The sequence below is a fragment of the Berghia stephanieae genome, chromosome 13, assembly GCF_034508935.2.
Source record: "Berghia stephanieae isolate SIO BIC M18660-M18661 chromosome 13, UCSD_Bste_1.3, whole genome shotgun sequence".
NCBI classification, from domain to species: domain Eukaryota; kingdom Metazoa; phylum Mollusca; class Gastropoda; order Nudibranchia; family Aeolidiidae; genus Berghia; species Berghia stephanieae.
In genome coordinates this window covers 15,809,392-15,829,685 of record NC_088372.1, presented here as the reverse complement: position 1 = coordinate 15,829,685, position 20,294 = coordinate 15,809,392, and the positions used below count along the sequence as shown (strand labels likewise).

General features: G+C 35.8%; 1 protein-coding gene across 1 annotated transcript in view; it reads left to right on the top strand.

Moving 5' to 3' along the window:
• The first annotated feature begins 13,015 nt into the window (after positions 1-13,015).
• LOC144959014 (uncharacterized) overlaps positions 13,016-20,294 on the top strand; it is a 30,028-nt gene continuing 22,749 nt past the window's right edge. The window contains exons 1-2 of the mRNA XM_078891343.1: positions 13,016-13,111; positions 15,580-15,731. Coding sequence (XP_078747469.1) covers positions 13,105-13,111; positions 15,580-15,731 — 159 coding nt within the window. The 5' untranslated portion in view covers positions 13,016-13,104. The remainder of the gene's footprint in view (positions 13,112-15,579; positions 15,732-20,294) is intronic.

Below are 20,294 nucleotides of genomic sequence, written 5' to 3'. Positions count from 1 at the left end.
CTTTTATGTTATGACGGTCGACCCAATCAGCAGTCTCGGCCGCATCCGTGAACCGTCGCGAATCCGCCCGGAAGCTTCGTCACAACTTACCGTTCAACTCGATGCTCTGCTGTTTCGGGTTCTAACCCTCATCGGGTACATGTGGGACAGGTGGAAAGTCCCTACTGATGAAGCGACTTTGCCGTGAGGCAGGTCCTCGACCGAAGCCGATTCGCTACCTTTAATTTAAGGCAAACTGCAGTTCCAAAACTAAAATGAGCTGAACACCACTGGTTAAGTTAGTGAAATATAGTCAGTGGACAGTCAGAACTCTACCGTAATTTTAAGATATTTTTCTACAATATCGGTCTATCAAATTAAATAAAAAGTGGGGAAAGTATTGATTTGGATGCAGTACACTACATACAATTATTGTTGAATCGAATAAAATGTCAAGTCAATGTTTAGTTGCTGGCGACTGGAGTATACTAAGACAAACTTTTTCTTCCTGTGGGACAGATAACATAAAATGCGTTAGCCCAAATTGATTTATTCCATAGATTATCAAATTCCGTGAGGAAATGTTTCATTGGCCTGATATTATGCCTCTAAAGCTAAACGAATACATTATACGTGCTAATTTTGCCCTCATGGCTGATCCTCATACCACGCAAATTTCTTATACAATTATTTGAGTCAATGGGTGATAAATTAGCCATTACTTAATTTAGAAAAGGTTTGCAAGTTATTCGTACTTAAATTTGTAAAAAAAAATATTTAGATTTGCCAGTAATCCCGCGTTCGTTTGCATAAATTTAACATAGGCTGTACTGAAAAATTTGGCCCCCAATCCTATTAATCATTTTTTAAATAGGTTTGAGGACCGAAATTGTTCCGTACTGTCCGTGTAAATTTTTTATCATTGAGATGACCATTTTTATAGACTGATAAAAAAATGGATTGACACACGTTCCATATTGTAACTGTTTGGTTTAATCTATACGAAATAACAGTCAAACTCAATTCACAAACACAATATATCCTCACTACCGGCTTTTCTTTTATTGACAACCCATTTTCCCTTGTTTGTTCAACTATCGTTTTCACGCACCCTCTCGCCCCAATCCACAATTTTGTGCACACATACGTGTGTGTGTGTGTATGTGTGTGTGTGTGTGTGTGAGAGAGAGAGAGAGAGAGAGAGAGAGAGAGAGAGAAGCGAGAAGGGGAGGGGAGAGAGACTGCTTGTGCATTAAGAGAGCGGGAGGGAAATATAGTAAAGATTAAAATAAGTGTATATATATATATATATATATATATATATATATATATATATATATATATATATATATATATATATATATATATATCCTTTCTTAAAAAAATATAGCATTGTGGAGAACATTGTGCTTATTTGAGTCAATAAAAAAATTGATACGGCGCACAACTCTACTGAAAGATTTGAAAATTAGAAATGTATTTTTCACAGATATATAAACAGATAACTTGATTTCCTTTTATAATTTAAAGTCAGTTTGAAAGTTCTTTGAGTCAAACAGATATCATAAAATATGTACCAACGACGACACTTGACTCCCAAAATCAACCAATTTCGTCACTGTAAAAAGTTGTCAGTTTGCGTCATCTATTTATGACATCAAGTATTATTATTATTTCCGTTGTGTTGTTGATTTAGCGGTGATCAGTTTTGTTCTAATTGCGTGTATGTTTGTGTGTGTGTGTGTGTGTGTGTGTATGTGTGCATGTTTGTGTGTGTGTTGTGTGTGGTGTATACATGTGTGTGTGTGTGTGTGTTGGCATTTTTCAGCAAATCGTGGCATTCATAGTGATCGTATTTCAGTCGCCATTTTGATTCTTTTTTTACTATTAGGGTTAGCTCGAGAGGTTAGTCATAAGTGTTATAAAAGGTGCTAGGGTGTTTGTTTTTCCATAAGTTAAGTAAAGGGGAGACATTCCGAAAGCTCCTGCATCCCCAGTATTCTTTAAATTTGTATTTTCACCGTTGATATTTTGTCAGGAATTTAAAAAACTCTAGAGCAAACCTTGATAGATTTGTGAAAGTTTAAAATTTCTTAATTTGACCATTGTTTTCATTTTCAGCCGCCATTGTGATTTGTTAAGTATTGAAAGGTAGTGCAAAGAAGTCCGAGAGTTGTTTTTTTTTTTACTATTAGGGTTAGCTGGAGAGGTTAGTCATAAGTGTTATTAAAGGTGCTAGGGTGTTTGTTTTTCCATAAGTTAAGTAAAGGGGAGACATTCCGAAAGCTCCTACATCCCCAGTATTCTTTAAATTTGTATTTTCACCTTTGATCTTTTGTCAGGCGTTTATTTATTCAATTTGTCATGATTTTTTCTATTAGGGTTAGCTCGAGATCGGATGATTTTTTTTCCTATTATGGTTAGTCATAAGTATTATTAAAGTGCTAGGGTGTTTGTTTTTCCTATTAAGGTTAATTAAAGGTACTAGGTTTAATTTTTTCTTGGGGTTAGTTGAGGGAATAAATTATTAAATATATTATTGGGCTACACAGAAAAATCAACCGAAGATATACCAAATTACACAGACAACGTTGTTTACCAATCTGCCCTCATTAAATGATGGTGAGTACAGTATCGAATGAAAATAGTTCTTTCCCCGCGAAATTGCGGGCTTTTTACTAGTATATATATATATATATATATATATATATATATATATATATATATATATTATATATTGAATCGTGTTTGATACAAATATGGTACGAAAAGTGCTCGACATGCAGTAATGGAGCGAATTATTATATTTTTAAAAATATTTACCACAATGTTTGAGACAGTCTACATTAATGTTTCAGGCTTAATTTGCCATCGTCAGGACTGAGTTGTTTTGTTGACTGTTGTTGTTTCTTGAAGTGGTTCCGGTTTAAAGTTGCTTAACAAGAATTTACGCCGATGGGGACACTTTCCGTACATCTCACTTTTCATGTTGAGTGTGGCTTCATGAGGGTGTTTGATTATAGTATATTTCTCTTCCAGGCATAAGCTACATTGTTTTGATGTTGGTGTGTATCCTGTTGCTTTAGATAAAATTTTCCATGAAATGTTGTGGTCTAGTTTGTTGTCTTTTAATTTCCAAATATGTTCGCTGAGTTTTGTGGATGTTTTTTTGTTAGTGTTTCTAAATGTTGAGGTGTGGAGGTTGTATCTTGTTTTGAAATTATTTTCTGTTAGTCCTACATATTTTTCTTGCTTGTTTGTTTTAGTTTCTGTGACTGTGGCTTGGTAAATTAAACTTGATTCTAAGCATTGTTTGTTTAGCGGGCAATGTTCTTTATTTCTGCAGTTGCATTTTCTGGTGGGTGGGTTTTGCTCTTGTCGATGGTTTATTAATAAACCATGCTTAGAATCAAGTTTAATTTACCAAGCCACAGTCACAGAAACTAAAACAAACAAGCAAGAAAAATATGTAGGACTAACAGAAAATAATTTCAAAACAAGATACAACCTCCACACCTCAACATTTAGAAACACTAACAAAAAAACATCCACAAAACTCAGCGAACATATTTGGAAATTAAAAGACAACAAACTAGACCACAACATTTCATGGAAAATTTTATCTAAAGCAACAGGATACACACCAACATCAAAACAATGTAGCTTATGCCTGGAAGAGAAATATACTATAATCAAACACCCTCATGAAGCCACACTCAACATGAAAAGTGAGATGTACGGAAAGTGTCCCCATCGGCGTAAATTCTTGTTAAGCAACTTTAAACCGGAACCACTTCAAGAAACAACAACAGTCAACAAAACAACTCAGTCCTGACGATGGCAAATTAAGCCTGAAACATTAATGTAGACTGTCTCAAACATTGTGGTAAATATTTTAAAAAATATAATATATATATATATATATATATATATATATATATATATATATATATATATATATATATGTGTGTGTGTGTGTGTGTGTGTGTATGTGTGTGTGTGTGTATGTGTGAAAGAAACAAAAGGGAGACGGAGAGAGTGAGGTAGGCATGAAGAAAGGGATGGAGGCGGAGCAAAGAATTGTAGGGATAGTTTAAGAAAGCATTTTGTTTCAAAGTAAGCCATAGTCAATCAACTGGAAACATATTAACCAATGAGATTGCAATCAAAGAAATGGGCTGGTCAAATTATTCATTGCATTGTTTCCATTTTGAGTCAGATTACAGCTTGAGCAGGAGGGGTGGGGATTATTGTGTAATGACTTACATGAAAACATGTTATTGAATCTCTCAAGTTTTTATCTGCGTTCACCCACATTGTTGATGTCTAAAAAGAACCCCCCCCCCCCCCACACCTTTTACCTCAGTATACAAAGAAAGCATGACAAAACGAACATCTCTCTCTCTCTCTCTCTCGCTCTCTCTCTCTCTCTCTCTCTCTCTCTCTCTCTCTCTGTGTGTGTGTGTGTGTGTGTGTGTGTGTTTGTCCCTCTCTCCTTTCCATCTAACTTTCTATCTATCTATCTACATCTATCTATCTATCTATCTATCTATCTATCTATCTATCTATCTATCTATCTATCTATCTATTTATCTATCTATCTACCTATCTATTTATCCATTAACAGGTCTGTCTCTCTGTCTGTTTATCCATACATTTAACTTTTTTCATTCTTTAGTTAGGTGGGGAAATTCCACACCCAACTTTTTCAATTTATTGTCATAAAGTTTCTATTGATGAGGTGATCACACAAACAGGATACAAATATCCCACAGCCATTCACACTTGGATTCTGTACAAATAACATTAAAAAAAGAAACAACATTCATAAATTCCAAATTTTCTCTTTATTCGGGATTCAACATTTTGGGGTAATTCCACACCCATCATGACAAGCATGCAAAAACGAGAGTGATACAATTAGGAACAATAATTAACGTCTGAAATGAACACAACAACAATCTTTGTAGACTGTGACATGAGACCAATAGGCCTGGGTGGGGGTCCCGATAGCTCAGTTGGCAGAACACTCGATTCACAATCAAAGGGAAGGAGATCGATCCCAGGTGCAGTTTCGCGATTTGAGTAAGCAGTAAATATCTTCTCCTATTCTGCTGAATCACGGACTGTTCGCCAGTTTAGGTTGTATAATTTGGCAGCACATTTGCAGCCCATCCCTCCAGATATAACGAAATCGACCGCTGTCACCATATCTGCATTGTCATACGACACCGTATTTTCGTGTAATTCATCACCCTGATTAGCCAATCTCTATAGAAAAAGGAGAAAAACGTGAACATAAATCCCTTCTAGATCCGGCTTTAAAGCATGGGCAGACACAAGTAACATAATGCAGGCCCACAATACGGCTTATTATTTAAACAGGATTAATAGGCTACACAATAAACAAAAAAAAAACCCCCAAAAATTGGATAAGGATATAACTATTTACTTGAAATGATAGCTGGGGTCTTTATTTGTAATATAAAACCTTTGACATAGGATTATAATTAAATATTTTCACACAAAAAAGACATTAGAAGTTCGAAACCTGTTCGGTGTGGAATTTAGCTGGAGCCTGTCTTTGTAAAAAAAAACATTGACATAGGATTTTGATTAAATATTTTCACACAAAAAAGTCACAAGAAATTCGAAATCTGTAGGGTGTGAAATTTCTCTGACATTTATAAATCTAAAATAGGCACTTAAGGCATCTAGAACAGGTTTGGGGGTAATTTTACATGTCCGATGAATGATTAAGCATTTCTAGCTTGTGCTTCAAAGTTGAAGAAAATTTAACTTTTTTTTTGCAATATTTGAAAACAATGAGTGTTGCACTTACCTTCAATGGGCTTGTAAAAGCTTGAAGTAGATATAATGAATGTGGGTGTGAAATTACCTCGAGTGTGTAATCGCCCCACCTTACCAATGCAGCTAGACAAAGAAATAATAGCACGTGGTGTGTATCAAAATGCACAAACACACACATATGTAACACACGCATGCTGACGTCATAACCCATCGCCCGGGCATTTTAATGGCCGATAGGCGCATGTGATGACCGTTGACCAATCAGAATCATTCATTTGTAAGGTTGTCAGGGAAAGCTTGACTTGTTTACAGTTTTTAAAGTTCATTTTTGGTTGAACCATGAAATTGTGGAAACAGTCATCCTTTCTCTGAGATAGATAAAGACACGTGGTATGTTACACGCTTTTGGGCTGAGGAAAAGACTCAGTCTTACTAAGCCTTGGAAAGGGTGGTTATCTGAGAGAAAGTCAACTCTCGTTTTGAATGTTTCACTGATAGTTGTATTTTTTAACTTGATTTTCATTTTACTTATCGTCAATGTTTATGTTGAATTATTATGTTTTCATGTGGGAAAATATTTGTAGTTTCTGAAACAACCAAAAACTCAAATTTGATCATTTTGACCAGTTCCACTTTAAAACCGTTTTCTTCGTTTTCCAAATCCCGACTTAATACCGCTTCGAAGCGTAGGGTCACATATATGGCAAAATTACAATCAGGGTCCAAGTAGTTCTTGCTTTGTTCAGGCAAGCGCATTAATATTGACTAATTAATTTTAACGTGGTCTAAAAATAGATCAACGGTAATTCTTGAGAAATGTTATCATTTGATTTTTAAAATATCAATATCTAGATAGTATTTGATGCGTGATCGAATTTTTATGCCATCTAGCAACCACATATTTATGGTTATATTTTCTATAATTTGTTATGGAAAGTGAGCGCTCAAAGGTAGGATAACACGTGCTGTCCGTCTTTTTTGTTTTGAAGGCGTCAGGGTATGGTATGCTCTATAAATGCACGTCGATTCTACGCAGTTCTAGCATATAGAGCAGTATAATTAGGTGCCCCAAACGTAAACAATAACAAGTTGCTAGTGATTTCCGTTAGGGACCGGAATAATTTACGCACAATATAGGTCTCCCAATTTTGTAGTTTGAGTTGTAGGCAATCCGCTTTCAGTATTGAAAATATGTTTACATAAAATCTAACAGTTGCAGAAATAATAATATAAGGCTAAATTATTCTGAAAATCAGGCTCCGAATAATTCTCGTTTTGTTCACACCAGCGCAATAATTTGCTCTGGTCTAAAAATAGATAGACTGTAACTTTTGATAAATTTTACCTTTTGCTCCATAAAATATCCATATCTAGACATTATTTGATGCATGATCGAGTATTTGTGAATATGTGTTTCTTTTGCCACCTAACAGTCAAATTTTAAAGGTTATTTTTTTTTCTATAATTTACATTGGGACGTGAGCTGTCAAGACAGGAACATGTGGTTTGCCATGTGCTTCGAGACCATTGTTTACGTTTGGGGCACCTAATTATACTGCTCTATCTACAACAAAAATGAGGCCGTACTTTCAAATCTCTTTTGATACTATCAAGTAAAAATAATCTCATCCGCAACAAAACTGATGACGTAATCTTAAATCTCTCTTGATACCATCAAGTAATAATAATCTAACTAATCTATTCTTTTAAAAATATTGTTTGGGATGTTCCGTAAAGCTAATGTTAAATTTTTATCATCGTGCTCAGAATTACCGGCAAATCTAAAAATATAATACAGTAGTATAATAAACATGATAGATAACTGCCTGTTCCTAATAGCCTTTATTTCTCCGTAAATATTGCGAACTCTTCACAAGTTTCTAAAAAAAGAATAGATTAACTTGAAATAAATCCTACGGATGGTAAATATAAAGAAAGCTGACCATATGAAGTTCAATGAAAATAAGAGGACATTTAGAATGTCATAGGAATATAACGAGATTGAAATAGTCCGAGAAAGATGAAAAAATATCACAACCATATTCTTTAGATACCTGGTGCTGTGCTGATTGAGCGAATATAAATAGAACGTTTTGTATGACCTAGCACTCAAAGAAATTGACACTGATAAAAGCCCAAAAGCTCAAATTGTGGTTAATGGAGAAAAATTGGAGAATGTCAACAATTTTGTATATCTTGGAGCAAGAAAGAGGCAAATGGAAAATCAACCCCTGATGTCAAAAGGAGGATTGTGCTTTCCCAATCAAAATTTACAAAAATGATGACATTATAGAAAGCATCTAACTGAAAATAAAAACATTAAAAACATGCATATTTCTAACAGCATTATATGGATGTGAATCATGGACACGCACAAATTACGATGAGAATAAAATCAATGAATTTGGAATGAAATGCTGCTGAAAAATTGTCAGTAATTCCTGGACGGCAAAGAAAATTAACCAAAACGTAAAAGAGATCCTGGACATTGAGGAACCGTATCTCAACAAGATGATAAGGGAACTAAAACTTGTTTTTTTTCGGACTTATCAAGAGACACGATACCCTTTCTAGAGGGTAATTTGGAGGGTAATAGAGGGAGAGGGAGACCAAAAGGAAGATGGTCACAAGATGAATAAGCCAGTGACTGAATGTAGAAGGATGGCGCAGGACAGAAGCTTGTTTCGGTTGGCAGTTGCAGAGGCCACTCCTAGGAGGGATAAGCCATGAAAATGATGATGAGTCATGACATCTTTAAAGAGACTTTGTTCTAATTAAAACCAAGTACCAGTTAATGTTAATGACTGATAGTCATCCGTTTGCTTATAAACCAGGACGGAGCGTAGAAGATTCAATTGTGTTGTTTACTAACAACATCCACGGGTATTTAGAGGCTTGGAATATGTGCAGATTGCTTTTTCCTAGATTTTTCATCAGCCGTCAAAAATAGATAGTCTAAATCTAAAAAAAATAAAATAATTGCTTAGGTGCTCGAATTTCTTACCGAGAGAGAGAGAAAGAGAGAGAGAGAGAGAGAGAGAGAGAGAGAGAGAGAGAGAGAGAGCGAACACAAAATGTTCAGCGCTTGTCTTCCTGCATAACTGCAAATATTGCTACTCACCAGGGTTAGGTATTTTCACATTTTACAACTTAACTTAAACCTTTAACTCCGGTCGGAGCATATGCCGTCAATAAAGCTTTGCCATTTGACTCTTCACTGTGCTGTTTGCCCACTTAGTTCCATGTATCCATCCCTCTTTGCTTTCTCCAACATCCTACGTCGCCAACTATTTCTTGGTCTCCGTGGTCATCTTCCTTCTTGGGAATCGTGTGTCGGAGCCTTGCTTGTGATGTTGCAGGCAGGTTTTCTAAGTGTATTGCTTGCCCATCCCCACTTCCTACTTCTGATTTGAATATTTATAACTTGTTGACTGACAGTTTCCCAACTATCTTAAATACTGACTTTATCCGTCCACCTAATGCCCAAAAATCATCCTTAGACAATTGTTAATTAAGATCTGTGTTTTGTTAATGATGCCTTTGGTTGCCCACCGTCCTTGAGATCCGTCAGTAATGCAGGCTTTAAATTGGCATAATTTTACTTTGTTTTGTGGAGACCCGGATGTCGTTTGATTTTTTTCCAGGAATTGAAAGGGGATACGGGTTACCACTTTTTGATGCAATATCTTTGTCTTACCTCGATCTGTGTCTATTACTCTCCCAAGACAAGAGAAAGTCTATACCTCTCCTAGGGATTCATCTGCGATCACTTAAGATTTTTTTGGTTAGTAGCTCATATTCTTAAAAACTCTGTTTTTGCTTTACTTATGTTAAACCAAATCTTGACACTGTTTCAGGTATGCTCTCAATTTTATTTTGCATCCGTTGATGTATGTGTAAAACCAGTGCAATATAATCCTCAAAATCAAGGGATTCAAGTTTTTGCGATGTATGCCATTGAATGTTTCCATTGTTGAGGTCCTCATTATTTAATTATTGACGATGATGAAAAAGGTTAGAGAAAGCATGCAACCCCGGTGAACTCCAATTTTAATTTAAATTCTTTCTTTTTGCTGTCTATCATGTAAGATTCTACTTGGCATTTCGTCGTAAGTGTTTTGGATTAGCGAAAGAATCTCAGTAGGCATACTATAGTGGTCTATACGTTTCAGTAGGACATTTCGTTCAATGCTGTCAAACGCTTTGTCGTAGTCCATAAAGTTTATGTACAGTGATGTAGTCAACTCTGGTGTTCTTAGTGCACAATATTAAAGGGGTTGTCTGGCATTTGGCAATCTAAAAGTTTTTAAAAAAATGTTCAGTCCATCTATTTAGCTGTTCTTGTCGTGTAGATAGAGTTTTTCTATATTTATCTTTTATATATCTATCAATTGGTTGTATTTTCCCGGCACGTTCCTTTTGATTCCATATAGTGCTTTCAAATTTTCTTTTACCAAGCAGCCTCTTTTGCGTCGCATGCTAGTTTGTTACTTTAGGATCTCTCGTCTGTCCTAACACATTTTATAAGTCTAGTGGCCTCGTTGTATTTCATTTAGGCTTCTCTTGTACTTGACCTTGTTCGACACAAGTTTACATCAGATTTTTGTTTTGTTTTTCCTGATGTATCTTTTTCAGAGTTTACGTAACTAAAGTTTTATGTTTTAATGTCCCCAGCTCTCCCTAACAGGTGCCTACCGAAATCTGTTTGGCCTTCTCTCACACATCTCTTTAAGGCTAACACAATCGCTCATAGGTTGAAGCATTTGTCATCTATTTGACAGGTTTAGCTTGAATTTGTCTACTCAATATTTTTCATTGAAGAAGTCAGTGTTATATTGCCGTTAGTTCTTTAAAACGTTAGATTATTTTCAGGTCGGAGACGAATTGATTCCAACACTAAATGATGATCTGATGTTACGTCAGCTCCTCTTTTCACCCTTACAACTTGCCGTGATCTACAGAATTTCTGGTTGATACATATGCGATCTATCTATATGATTTTAATCCACTATTATTGTTTAAAGAAGCACACCGCATTTTTGCCATAGCGATGATTTGGAAGTGATTCTCAAATTTTGATGTCATCTGTCGACCCCCCACTTTGCTTTATGACTGTAGCCCGTTTTACATGATCCAGTTGCCTTTCTAATGCCTTGAATAGTGATTTGCTCCCATTCATTTTGAATTGACTCTTTTTAACGCTGTATCCATGAAAACCGTTGTACGGCCCTTATAAACCATGATGGATATTAGTAACCAAATGCTGTAGTCCAATAGATTCAAGTCAGGACTCATGGGAGGCCATTCATCTTTAGAAATCAAGTTAAATTTTATTGCATTTTAAAAGGAAGACTTTGTAATACTATTATTGTGGGAAGTGACTCCGTCTTGTTGAAAAACAAGGTCTTGAACCTTTTTTTCTAACAGTGTTACATGATTTTGTGCGATCACTTTTGCAGTTGAAATGCCGATGAAGCTTATCTAATCTTTTCTTTCTCAGCCAACTAACTCCAGCAGACAATATATATATATATATATATATATATATATATATATATATATATATATATATATATAGATATATTTGATAAACATATATATTGCTTTCATGATTAAATCTATTTACTGGATTGTCTGATTTTGCTTGACTGTTGAGAACCTTCTTATGAGGGTTGGCAGCGAAATATTAAAACTGACGCAAGTTAGAAAACTTTGGTATTGTGAACTTTGAACGACTTTTGTAGATAGATCCAACATAATTGTTTTAACTAATAGGCCTAAGGGATTTTTAATTAAACTTGGCAAGTATTAACTTAAAATTTTGTTCTCAAAGATTGTACAATTCTGGATTGTTTTCATTTCTACATTGTAGTGAACGAACTTCATGCTTCTTCCGGAGGTTTTCTCACACCCTAAATATATATATATATATATATATATATATATATATATATATATATATATATATATATATATATATATGGGAAAAGGTATATATGAAAAACATTGGTTGAGAGAGAGAGAGAGAGAGAGAGAGAGAGAGAGAGAGAGAGAGAGAGAGAGAGAGAGGTAGGTCATAGTGTGGAGACAACATGCATGACAAATGATTAGTTATACATCCAAAATGTAGTGGGTTTGATGGTGTTAAATAATTAATTTCGCTTTTTACTGCTTTATAATGTAAATTTATTAACTTATTCGTTTTGCTACCTTTGCAATGAATATTTTAACTTTTTATGGTATCATCATCATCATCATCATCATCATCATCATCATCATCATCATCATCATCATCATCATCATCATCATCATCATCATATTATTATTATTATTATTACTATTATTATTATTATTATTATTATTATTATTATTATTATTATTATTATTATTATTATTATTATTATTATTATTATCATTATTATTATTATTATTTATTATTATTATTATTATTATTATTATTATTATTATTATTATTATTATTATTATTATTATTATTATTATTTTTATTGTTATTACTATTATTATTATTATTATTATTATTATTATTATTATTATTATTATTATTATTATTATCATTATTATTAATATTATTATTATTATTATTACTATCATTATTATTATTATTATTCTACTGGAGATGGTCCAGGAATGCCTATTCACGTATGGCTTCAATGCCCTATATATGATGAGACAAATGGCAATATATGCACCCCCCCCCCCCCTTGAAGGACCTGTTCATTGAGACAACCTGTATTTTTTACTTTTAATTTGATGGTGTCATAAGCAACGTGCTCTACTATATAATATACAAGCACCCCCCCCCCCCTTTCCTTCCTCCGTCTTTATTCCCATCAGACTGTTTCACTCTTCTACCACAGTTTGAGCTACAACTTACTAAGAAATGTACAAGCCACATGAAGCTATCACGATTATTTGACACTCATATTATGGGACTATAACATAATAAATGTACATTATTTATATAGCACTTATGCCGAAGCTTCGAACATGAATATGAACCATAGCTATCATCTTTTTAAATCTACACTTTTTCCGTTGTAAAACGGGGGACTGAAGGTGAAATCATTTTCGGATAACAGGCATTCAACATCTCTTACCATGCTTCCCACTTATCCGATTAATAATTAATTCTGTCCTTTGATGTCCTGAGCCAGCATCCAGAGAGTTTGAGTGTATATAAACCTCCTGCTGAGCAATGTTACTCACTGACCACGAGCTACAACCAAAGCGTGATAGTCTACAAGAAAGAACCAAAGTCCAGCACATTGTCCATTGACACACAGCAATCTCATCATGGCCAGTAAGTTTTTAACTCTCTCCTTACCAGCCATTTTCAGGATTTCATCCAAAACTTCACACCCAACTAACATAAAATATAAGTTTTATCACTCAAACACAATAGCAGTAAAGTTCTTTCGATGTATAACTTCTTTAGCAAAACATGCTCTTACTACACACTGTTCATTTTCTTTAAATTTTATGATGTGCAAGAGAAGTTTGAATAAGAAAAAGGTTTGTTGTATCGTAACGAATGTGACGATTTTCCTAAAGTTGGTTTGGAAAGGGTTAAATGAAATATTTTTTGATTTGATTTTAGGATTTTTACTGCGGTTCTAATAGTTTTAAGTGATGCGAGTGTGAAAACAAATCAATAGAAACTATCTATGTATTTCTGGTTAACAACGACAAAAAATACAGCGATCCGCCGTATGTAACTTTAACCGAATACATGTCCGTTTGAAGCAGATCCGGAAATTGAATTCAAAGTAAAAAATGTTAGAATTATATGATTTGAGACTGAGACAATTTCTGAAACTACTGTAATTGAAAGGGAAAGGGGGAAAACCACGGTTGCACATCCGCTTTTCAAAACTTCTGAGACTGCCCCTCTTCAGTGATGTCAGGGGTTCAATTAATTCTCTCCTTACCAGCCATTTTCAGAGTTTTCACCCAAAACTTCACACCCACCCAACACAAAAATATATTTTTCATACTTGAACAGAAAAGCAACAAGTACATTTTATACATGATATTTTTCTGCAAAATGAGCTCAACAACACGGTGTCGAGTTTGTAAAGCTATAATAATTGTGATGTACAAAAGAAATCAGAAGGACCAAATTGTTGGTTGCATCGTAACGAATGTGACGATTTTCCTACGGTTGGTAAGGAGAGGGTTAAACATAATGCCTTCAGTATAAAAGAATGCATTTTGTTCATTCGCCTTTAAAAATGTATAATTTTTTTTATTCAATTCTAATAATTTCGACTCTTTAGTAAATTTTCATCAACGGGATCATATCGATATCATACCTTTTTGAAAAATAAGGGGTTGGGGTGGGGGGGGGGGGTGTCACAAAACAGTGTGACCCAATAATATATCGGGATTAACCAGCTAGTGGGGATCCCAGATAGCTCAGTTAGTAGAGCACTCGCTTCCCACGGAAAGGGACCGAGGTCGATTATGAGGGAAGTCAAGATTTTCTTCAGACCCCCTGCCGAACCAGCAGTGATTGGGTGACTGGATCTGTTGGATCTGGCGGAGAGTACTTTGCGATAGATTAGCGTCCTATTTCAAGGTTGGAAAGTAATTGCTATTGCCTGTTGAGGATAAGCTCTGTCTCACTGGGTCTAATGGCTCTGAAGAACAACTTTTTTTTTACCACTAACCAGATACTAAATTATTGACTTTAAGACCAAAAATATAAAAAAAATTTATACTGGAATCTATGTATATTTATATTTTTAACATATTTTATACATTGAAACAAAAAATGAGTTGATGAGTAGAGAGAAAAATCCGAGAGATGTCCACTTTTTGGAATTTTTGTGATTACCCCCATTGAGTTATGTCAGGGCTCTGAGCGTTAACTCACTTTACCCTAACACCGACTATATCCGTTGTTTACCCAGGGTTACTTTTACCCCATGCCTATGTATTACATTTTTATGAGACAAATTATAGGCGTAGTATCAAAGCTAATGTTTTTAAAATAGTTTTTGCATGTGCATGTTCTTGGTAGTTGAATAAAACCATCTACATGTTCATTTTTAATACATTTTTTTCCAATTTTGAAAAGTAGCAAAAATCTTTAGGATTGAGTTAATATATAGCCTGACACTTGCACCGAGGCCATCGTAGCCTGACACTAACCAAAAAAATGACGTCAAAATGCCAGTCTTTTGCCACAAGAGAAAACAAATCGTTAGTTGTATTCATCAGTTCAATCAATGAAATAACTTGTTCCTGAGCCTTCACCTGATTTACCAATAAACAAGCTTGCTATAAATAGCATCTTGGTCTATCTAAGTCAAATAGCCAAGATGCAAAAGACAAACATGTGGACAGAGACGATTTTTTTTTTGCCTATTGTGGCCGATAAGACTTCATGTACTCTATATGTGCGGCTATGTGGTCTTGTGGTAAAACACTCGCTTTTGGATTGGAAGGTCCTGGGTTCGAGCCTCGCGCTCGGCGCATAGTTGAGTCCTTGGAAAAGGCTCTTTACTCACATTCTCTAGCCGTACTCAGGTGTAAAATGAGTACCTGGCCGTTAACAGCTGTGTCTTTGTCCGAAAAATTGTAATATCGCCTAACGGTCCTACATGTTAAATGTTGCTGTTGACCCCGACCCCTTGTAAAGCGCTTTGAGCACATTAAGTGGATATTGCGCTATATAAAGCTCAATTTTATTATTTATTTATTTATCTATATTCAACTATAAAATACTAATTATAGACAACTGCATTACACTTATTTTTATTTCAGAATCAACCCTCTCCGTTGTTTTCATCCTCGGCGCACTTGTGACCTTGACCCTCGGAGCCACAATGAACCCCCTCGCTGCTCTATCCAATCCTGATGCTTTTACTCCTGAGAAATTATGTCCTCAAACGTGCGCCAGTGGATGTGCTGTGTCTGTGAGTTTATATGTTTATAAATAGTTCGAAGATGACGTATCTCAGGTCTTTGTTATTGTTTTTTGCCATCCGCGTTTGTGAGTTATTCTCACTGAACTGTATTACCCGACTATAAAAGTTCATGGTTACACACAGTTTTGTGTGTTGGTCCGTTATACTTCCGGATGGCAATGTTATGAGCTTCTTAGCCAAGCGCATACTATCTATAATGCTGACAAATAGAACTGCGTACTGCAACCTGACTGCCCACCATCCCTGCCGTGACTATATAGATATTTCGAAGATGACGTCACTCAGGCCTTTGTTATTGTTTTTGCCATCCGCGTTTGTGAGTTGTTCTCACTAAACTGTATTAACCAGACTATAACAGTTCATGGTTACACAGAGTTTGTGTGTTGGTCCGTTATACTTCCGGATGGCAATGTTGTGAACTCCTTGGCCAAGCGCATTCTATCTATAGACAGTATGCATTTGGCTAAGAGGCTCATAACATTGCCATCCGGAAGTATAACGGACCAACACACAAAACTACGTGTATCCATGAACGTTTATAGTCCGGTTAATACAGATCAGTGAGCATTACTCATAAACGCGGATGGCAAAATACAATAACAAAAACCTGAGTGATGTCATCTTCGAACTATCTATAGATAGTATGCATTTGGCTAAGTCGCTCACAACATTGCCACCCGGAAGTATAACGGACCAACACACAAAACTACGTGTAACTATGAGCTTTTAAAGTCTGGTTCATACAGTTTAGTAAGAACGTGGATGGAAATAAAAAACAATAACAAAGACCTGTTTGACGTTATCCTCGTTCTATCAAAATATGGTATGCGCTTGGCTAAGAAGCTCAAAACATTCAATTGCCATCCGGAAATATGACTGACCAACACATAAAGCTATGTGTAACCTTGAACGTTTATATTGTCTGGTTAACACAGTTTCGTGATAATTACTCATAAAAGCGGATGGCAAAAAAACAATAACAAAGACATGTTTGACGTCATCTTCGTTCTATCTATAGATAGTATGCAGATGACGTCACTCAGGCCCTTGTTATTGTTTTTGCCATCCGCATTTGTGAGTTGTTCTCACTAAACTGTATTAACCAGACTATAAAAGTTCATGGTTACACAGAGTTTGTGTGTTGGTCCGTTATACTTCCGGATGGCAATGTTGTGAACTCCTTGGCCAAGCGCATTCTATCTATAGATAGTTGGAAGATGACGTCACTCAGGCCTTTGTTATTGTTTTTGCCATCCGCGTTTGTGAGTTGTTTTCACTAAACTCTATTAACCAGACTATAGATAGAATGCGCTTGGCCAAGGAGTTCACAACATTGCCATCCGGAAGTATAACGGACCAACACACAAACTCTGTGTAACCATGAACTTTTATAGTCTGGTTCATACAGTTTAGTGAGAACAACTCACAAACGCGGATGGCAAAAACAATAACAAAGACCTGAGTGACGTCATCTTCGAACTATCTATAAAAGTTCATGGTTACACAGAGTTTGTGTGTTGGTCCGTTATACTTCCGGATGGCAATGTTGTGAACTCCTTGGCCAAGCGCATTCTATCTATAGATGGCATGCGCTTTGCTAAGAGGCTCACAACATTGCCATCCGGAAGTATAACGGACCAACACACAAAACTGTGTGTATCCATGAACGTTTATAGTCCGGTTAATACAGATCAGTGAGCATTACTCATAAACGCGGATGGCAAAATACAATAACAAAAACCTGAGTGATGTCATCTTCGAACTATCTATAGATAGTATGCATTTGGCTAAGTCGCTCACAACATTGCCACCCGGAAGTATAACGGACCAACACACAAAACTACGTGTAACTATGAGCTTTTATTGTCTGGTTCATACAGTTTAGTAAGAACGTGGATGGAAAAAAAAAAACAATAACAAAGGCCTGTTTGACGTCATCTTCGTTCTATCTATAGATAGTATGTGCTTGGCTAAGAAGCTCAAAACACTCAATTGCCATCCGGAAATATGACTGACCAACACATAAAGCTATGTGTAACCTTGAACGTTTATATTGTCTGGTTAACACAGTTTCGTGATAATTACTCATAAAAGCGGATGGCAAAAAAACAATAACAAAGACATGTTTGACGTCATCTTCGTTCTATCTATAGATAGTTGGAAGATGACGTCCCTCAGGTCTTTTTATTGCTTTTTTTTTTGCCATCCGCGTTTATGAGTAATGCTCACTGAACTCTATTAACCTGACTCTAAGCGTTCATGGATACACACAGTTTTGTGTGTTGGTCCGTTATACTTCCGGATGGCAATGTTATGAGCTTCTTAGCCAAGCGCATACTATCTATAGTTTTATGTCGGAGTGAATAAGATGATGACATTTGAGTTTTAAAGTCAAACTAATCAGATTTAGGAAAATGAAAGTTATCGAAGTTAAAGAAAAAAAATTGTCTTTTAAAAAGTAAACTATTTATTTAAGTCAAATTGTAGGATATGTTTTCGTCCCTGACATAATCAGTCACATGGTGAAAGTTTTGTTTTCATTTTTTGAAAGCCCAATGTCTCCTGGGCATTTTAATCTTTATTTGAAACAAATCGGATGATTTTTCATGAAGTTATGGTCATATGCATGGGCTAGGGTGTGAAACCCTAATTTTGAGAAAATCGCTTTCAATGTTGACAAGAGTTGAAATTAAGTATAATAATTACCTTCATAAAAAAAATTAAAATAAGATATTTAGGAGTAGAATTCAATTAAAATATTTCATCAATATGTAGAAAAAGGTTAGATTTAACGATTTTGATGAGAACTCATTTTCCTTAAGATTGACCTCTTGACTAAAATTGGCAATACCGCCGTTCAAAGCTTTTCACCATGCGACTGATTATCTCAAGGACGCCCACATATATGCTTAAAACTCAATGTTAAGTATAAGGTGCCACCCTTACATTCATAATAAAGTTTTAGGACGATGAGTCTCATTTTAATTCAGCTCTTATTGGTGCTTTTAGCCAAATGATTTCCTGATTGCGGTGGAGTATTCGATCAGATCTAAAATACTTGTATAAATATATTGGTATTCGACCCAAAGGCTAATGGATCGATATCTACTTCAGGATAAAAAAAAATATTTTTCTCTTAAAAAAAAAATTCCCTTTCTTCATCCCCGTTGGGAAAGTTGTCTTTAGGGTCTATTCTAAAAGAAGCCGTAAAGTGAGCTAGGGCGAGGTGACTTTCTCTAGGCCACACACATCGCGGCAGGTGATCGAACTCGGTACCTTTTGGGTACAAAGCAAAGACTGTATATTTTAGCCACGCTGTCCCAGCGATTGGGAAATAAGGAACAAATGTGTGATGTAAAAAAAAATTGGTTCCAATCTGATTGGAAGTTTAAAACCTGTCTTCGGGAGGACTGGATGCATACCTTGTGTAATTGAACTTGTGATTCCAGAATGATGGTACATATTTACATTTTAGTCTAAATATATACTGGTAGTAAATAAAGATCATCCATTCTCGCCCTTTTACGTCTCGTAATTCTAAGAATCTGCCTATAGTAGTAGTAGCTTATGGTTACACCTCCAAATTCATTTCGTCAACCCAGCTTCGATAGTCTTCCTCCGCCCTAAGGACGGTTCCATAGCCACATTCAAGTTTATTAACTGGGCAGTGGAGGACGATGTGATCACTGGTCTCTGGGGCTGCCTGACATTTCGGGCAAGTATCACTGTTTCCAAGTTTCCACGTACCTGCAGATATCTGATGCAGTTCTGCCATGTCCAGTTAATATGCGATTTGAAGAAACCCAGTATTTCCTGGCGTTGTGGAATGCAGGCATTCTATTAGGGATCTTTTATGATGTTTCCTCCTCTTGGTGTTTCCCTGTTCCACATTTCTCTCCAGTTTTCCTCCACACTGATGTCTGCCATTTTTGTTAGGTGGAAAGGTCTTCTCGATTTGAGCTTGTTGTTGAAGGTGACCCCTTTATGATTGTATTTATGGGAATGTTGTCTGTGGCTTCGTCAATTCTTGCATGCATCCTTTGAATAGTGTCTTGTCGTTTAAGACTTGGTGGTGCAATACCGCTTAGTGTTGGGAGCCACTGAGTTGGAGTTGACTTGAGACATCCTGTTATAATTCTCATTGATTCTCTTAATCGGATGTCAATGCGGTTTACATGTGGGCTCTTCATCCAAACAGGGGCACAGTATTCTCCCACACTATAGCACAGTGCCAAAGCAGACGTTATCAGTATCTTTGTTGAGGCTCCCCAAGTGGTTCTTGCCAGTTTTCTCACCAGGCTGTTTCTTTTTGAGATTTTATTTGCAGTTCTCTCAATGTGCTTGCGATAATTATCTTCCAATAAATACTAGAGGATTTAAATAGAGCAATATCCACTAAACGTTTTCAAAGCGCTTTACAAGGGGTCCCTGGCCAACAGCAACACTTAACATGTAGGACGGGACATGACGCCTGTTAGGCGATATTATTTTTTTTTCGGACAGAGACAACGCTGTTAACGGCCATGTACTCATTTTAAACCAGAGTACAGT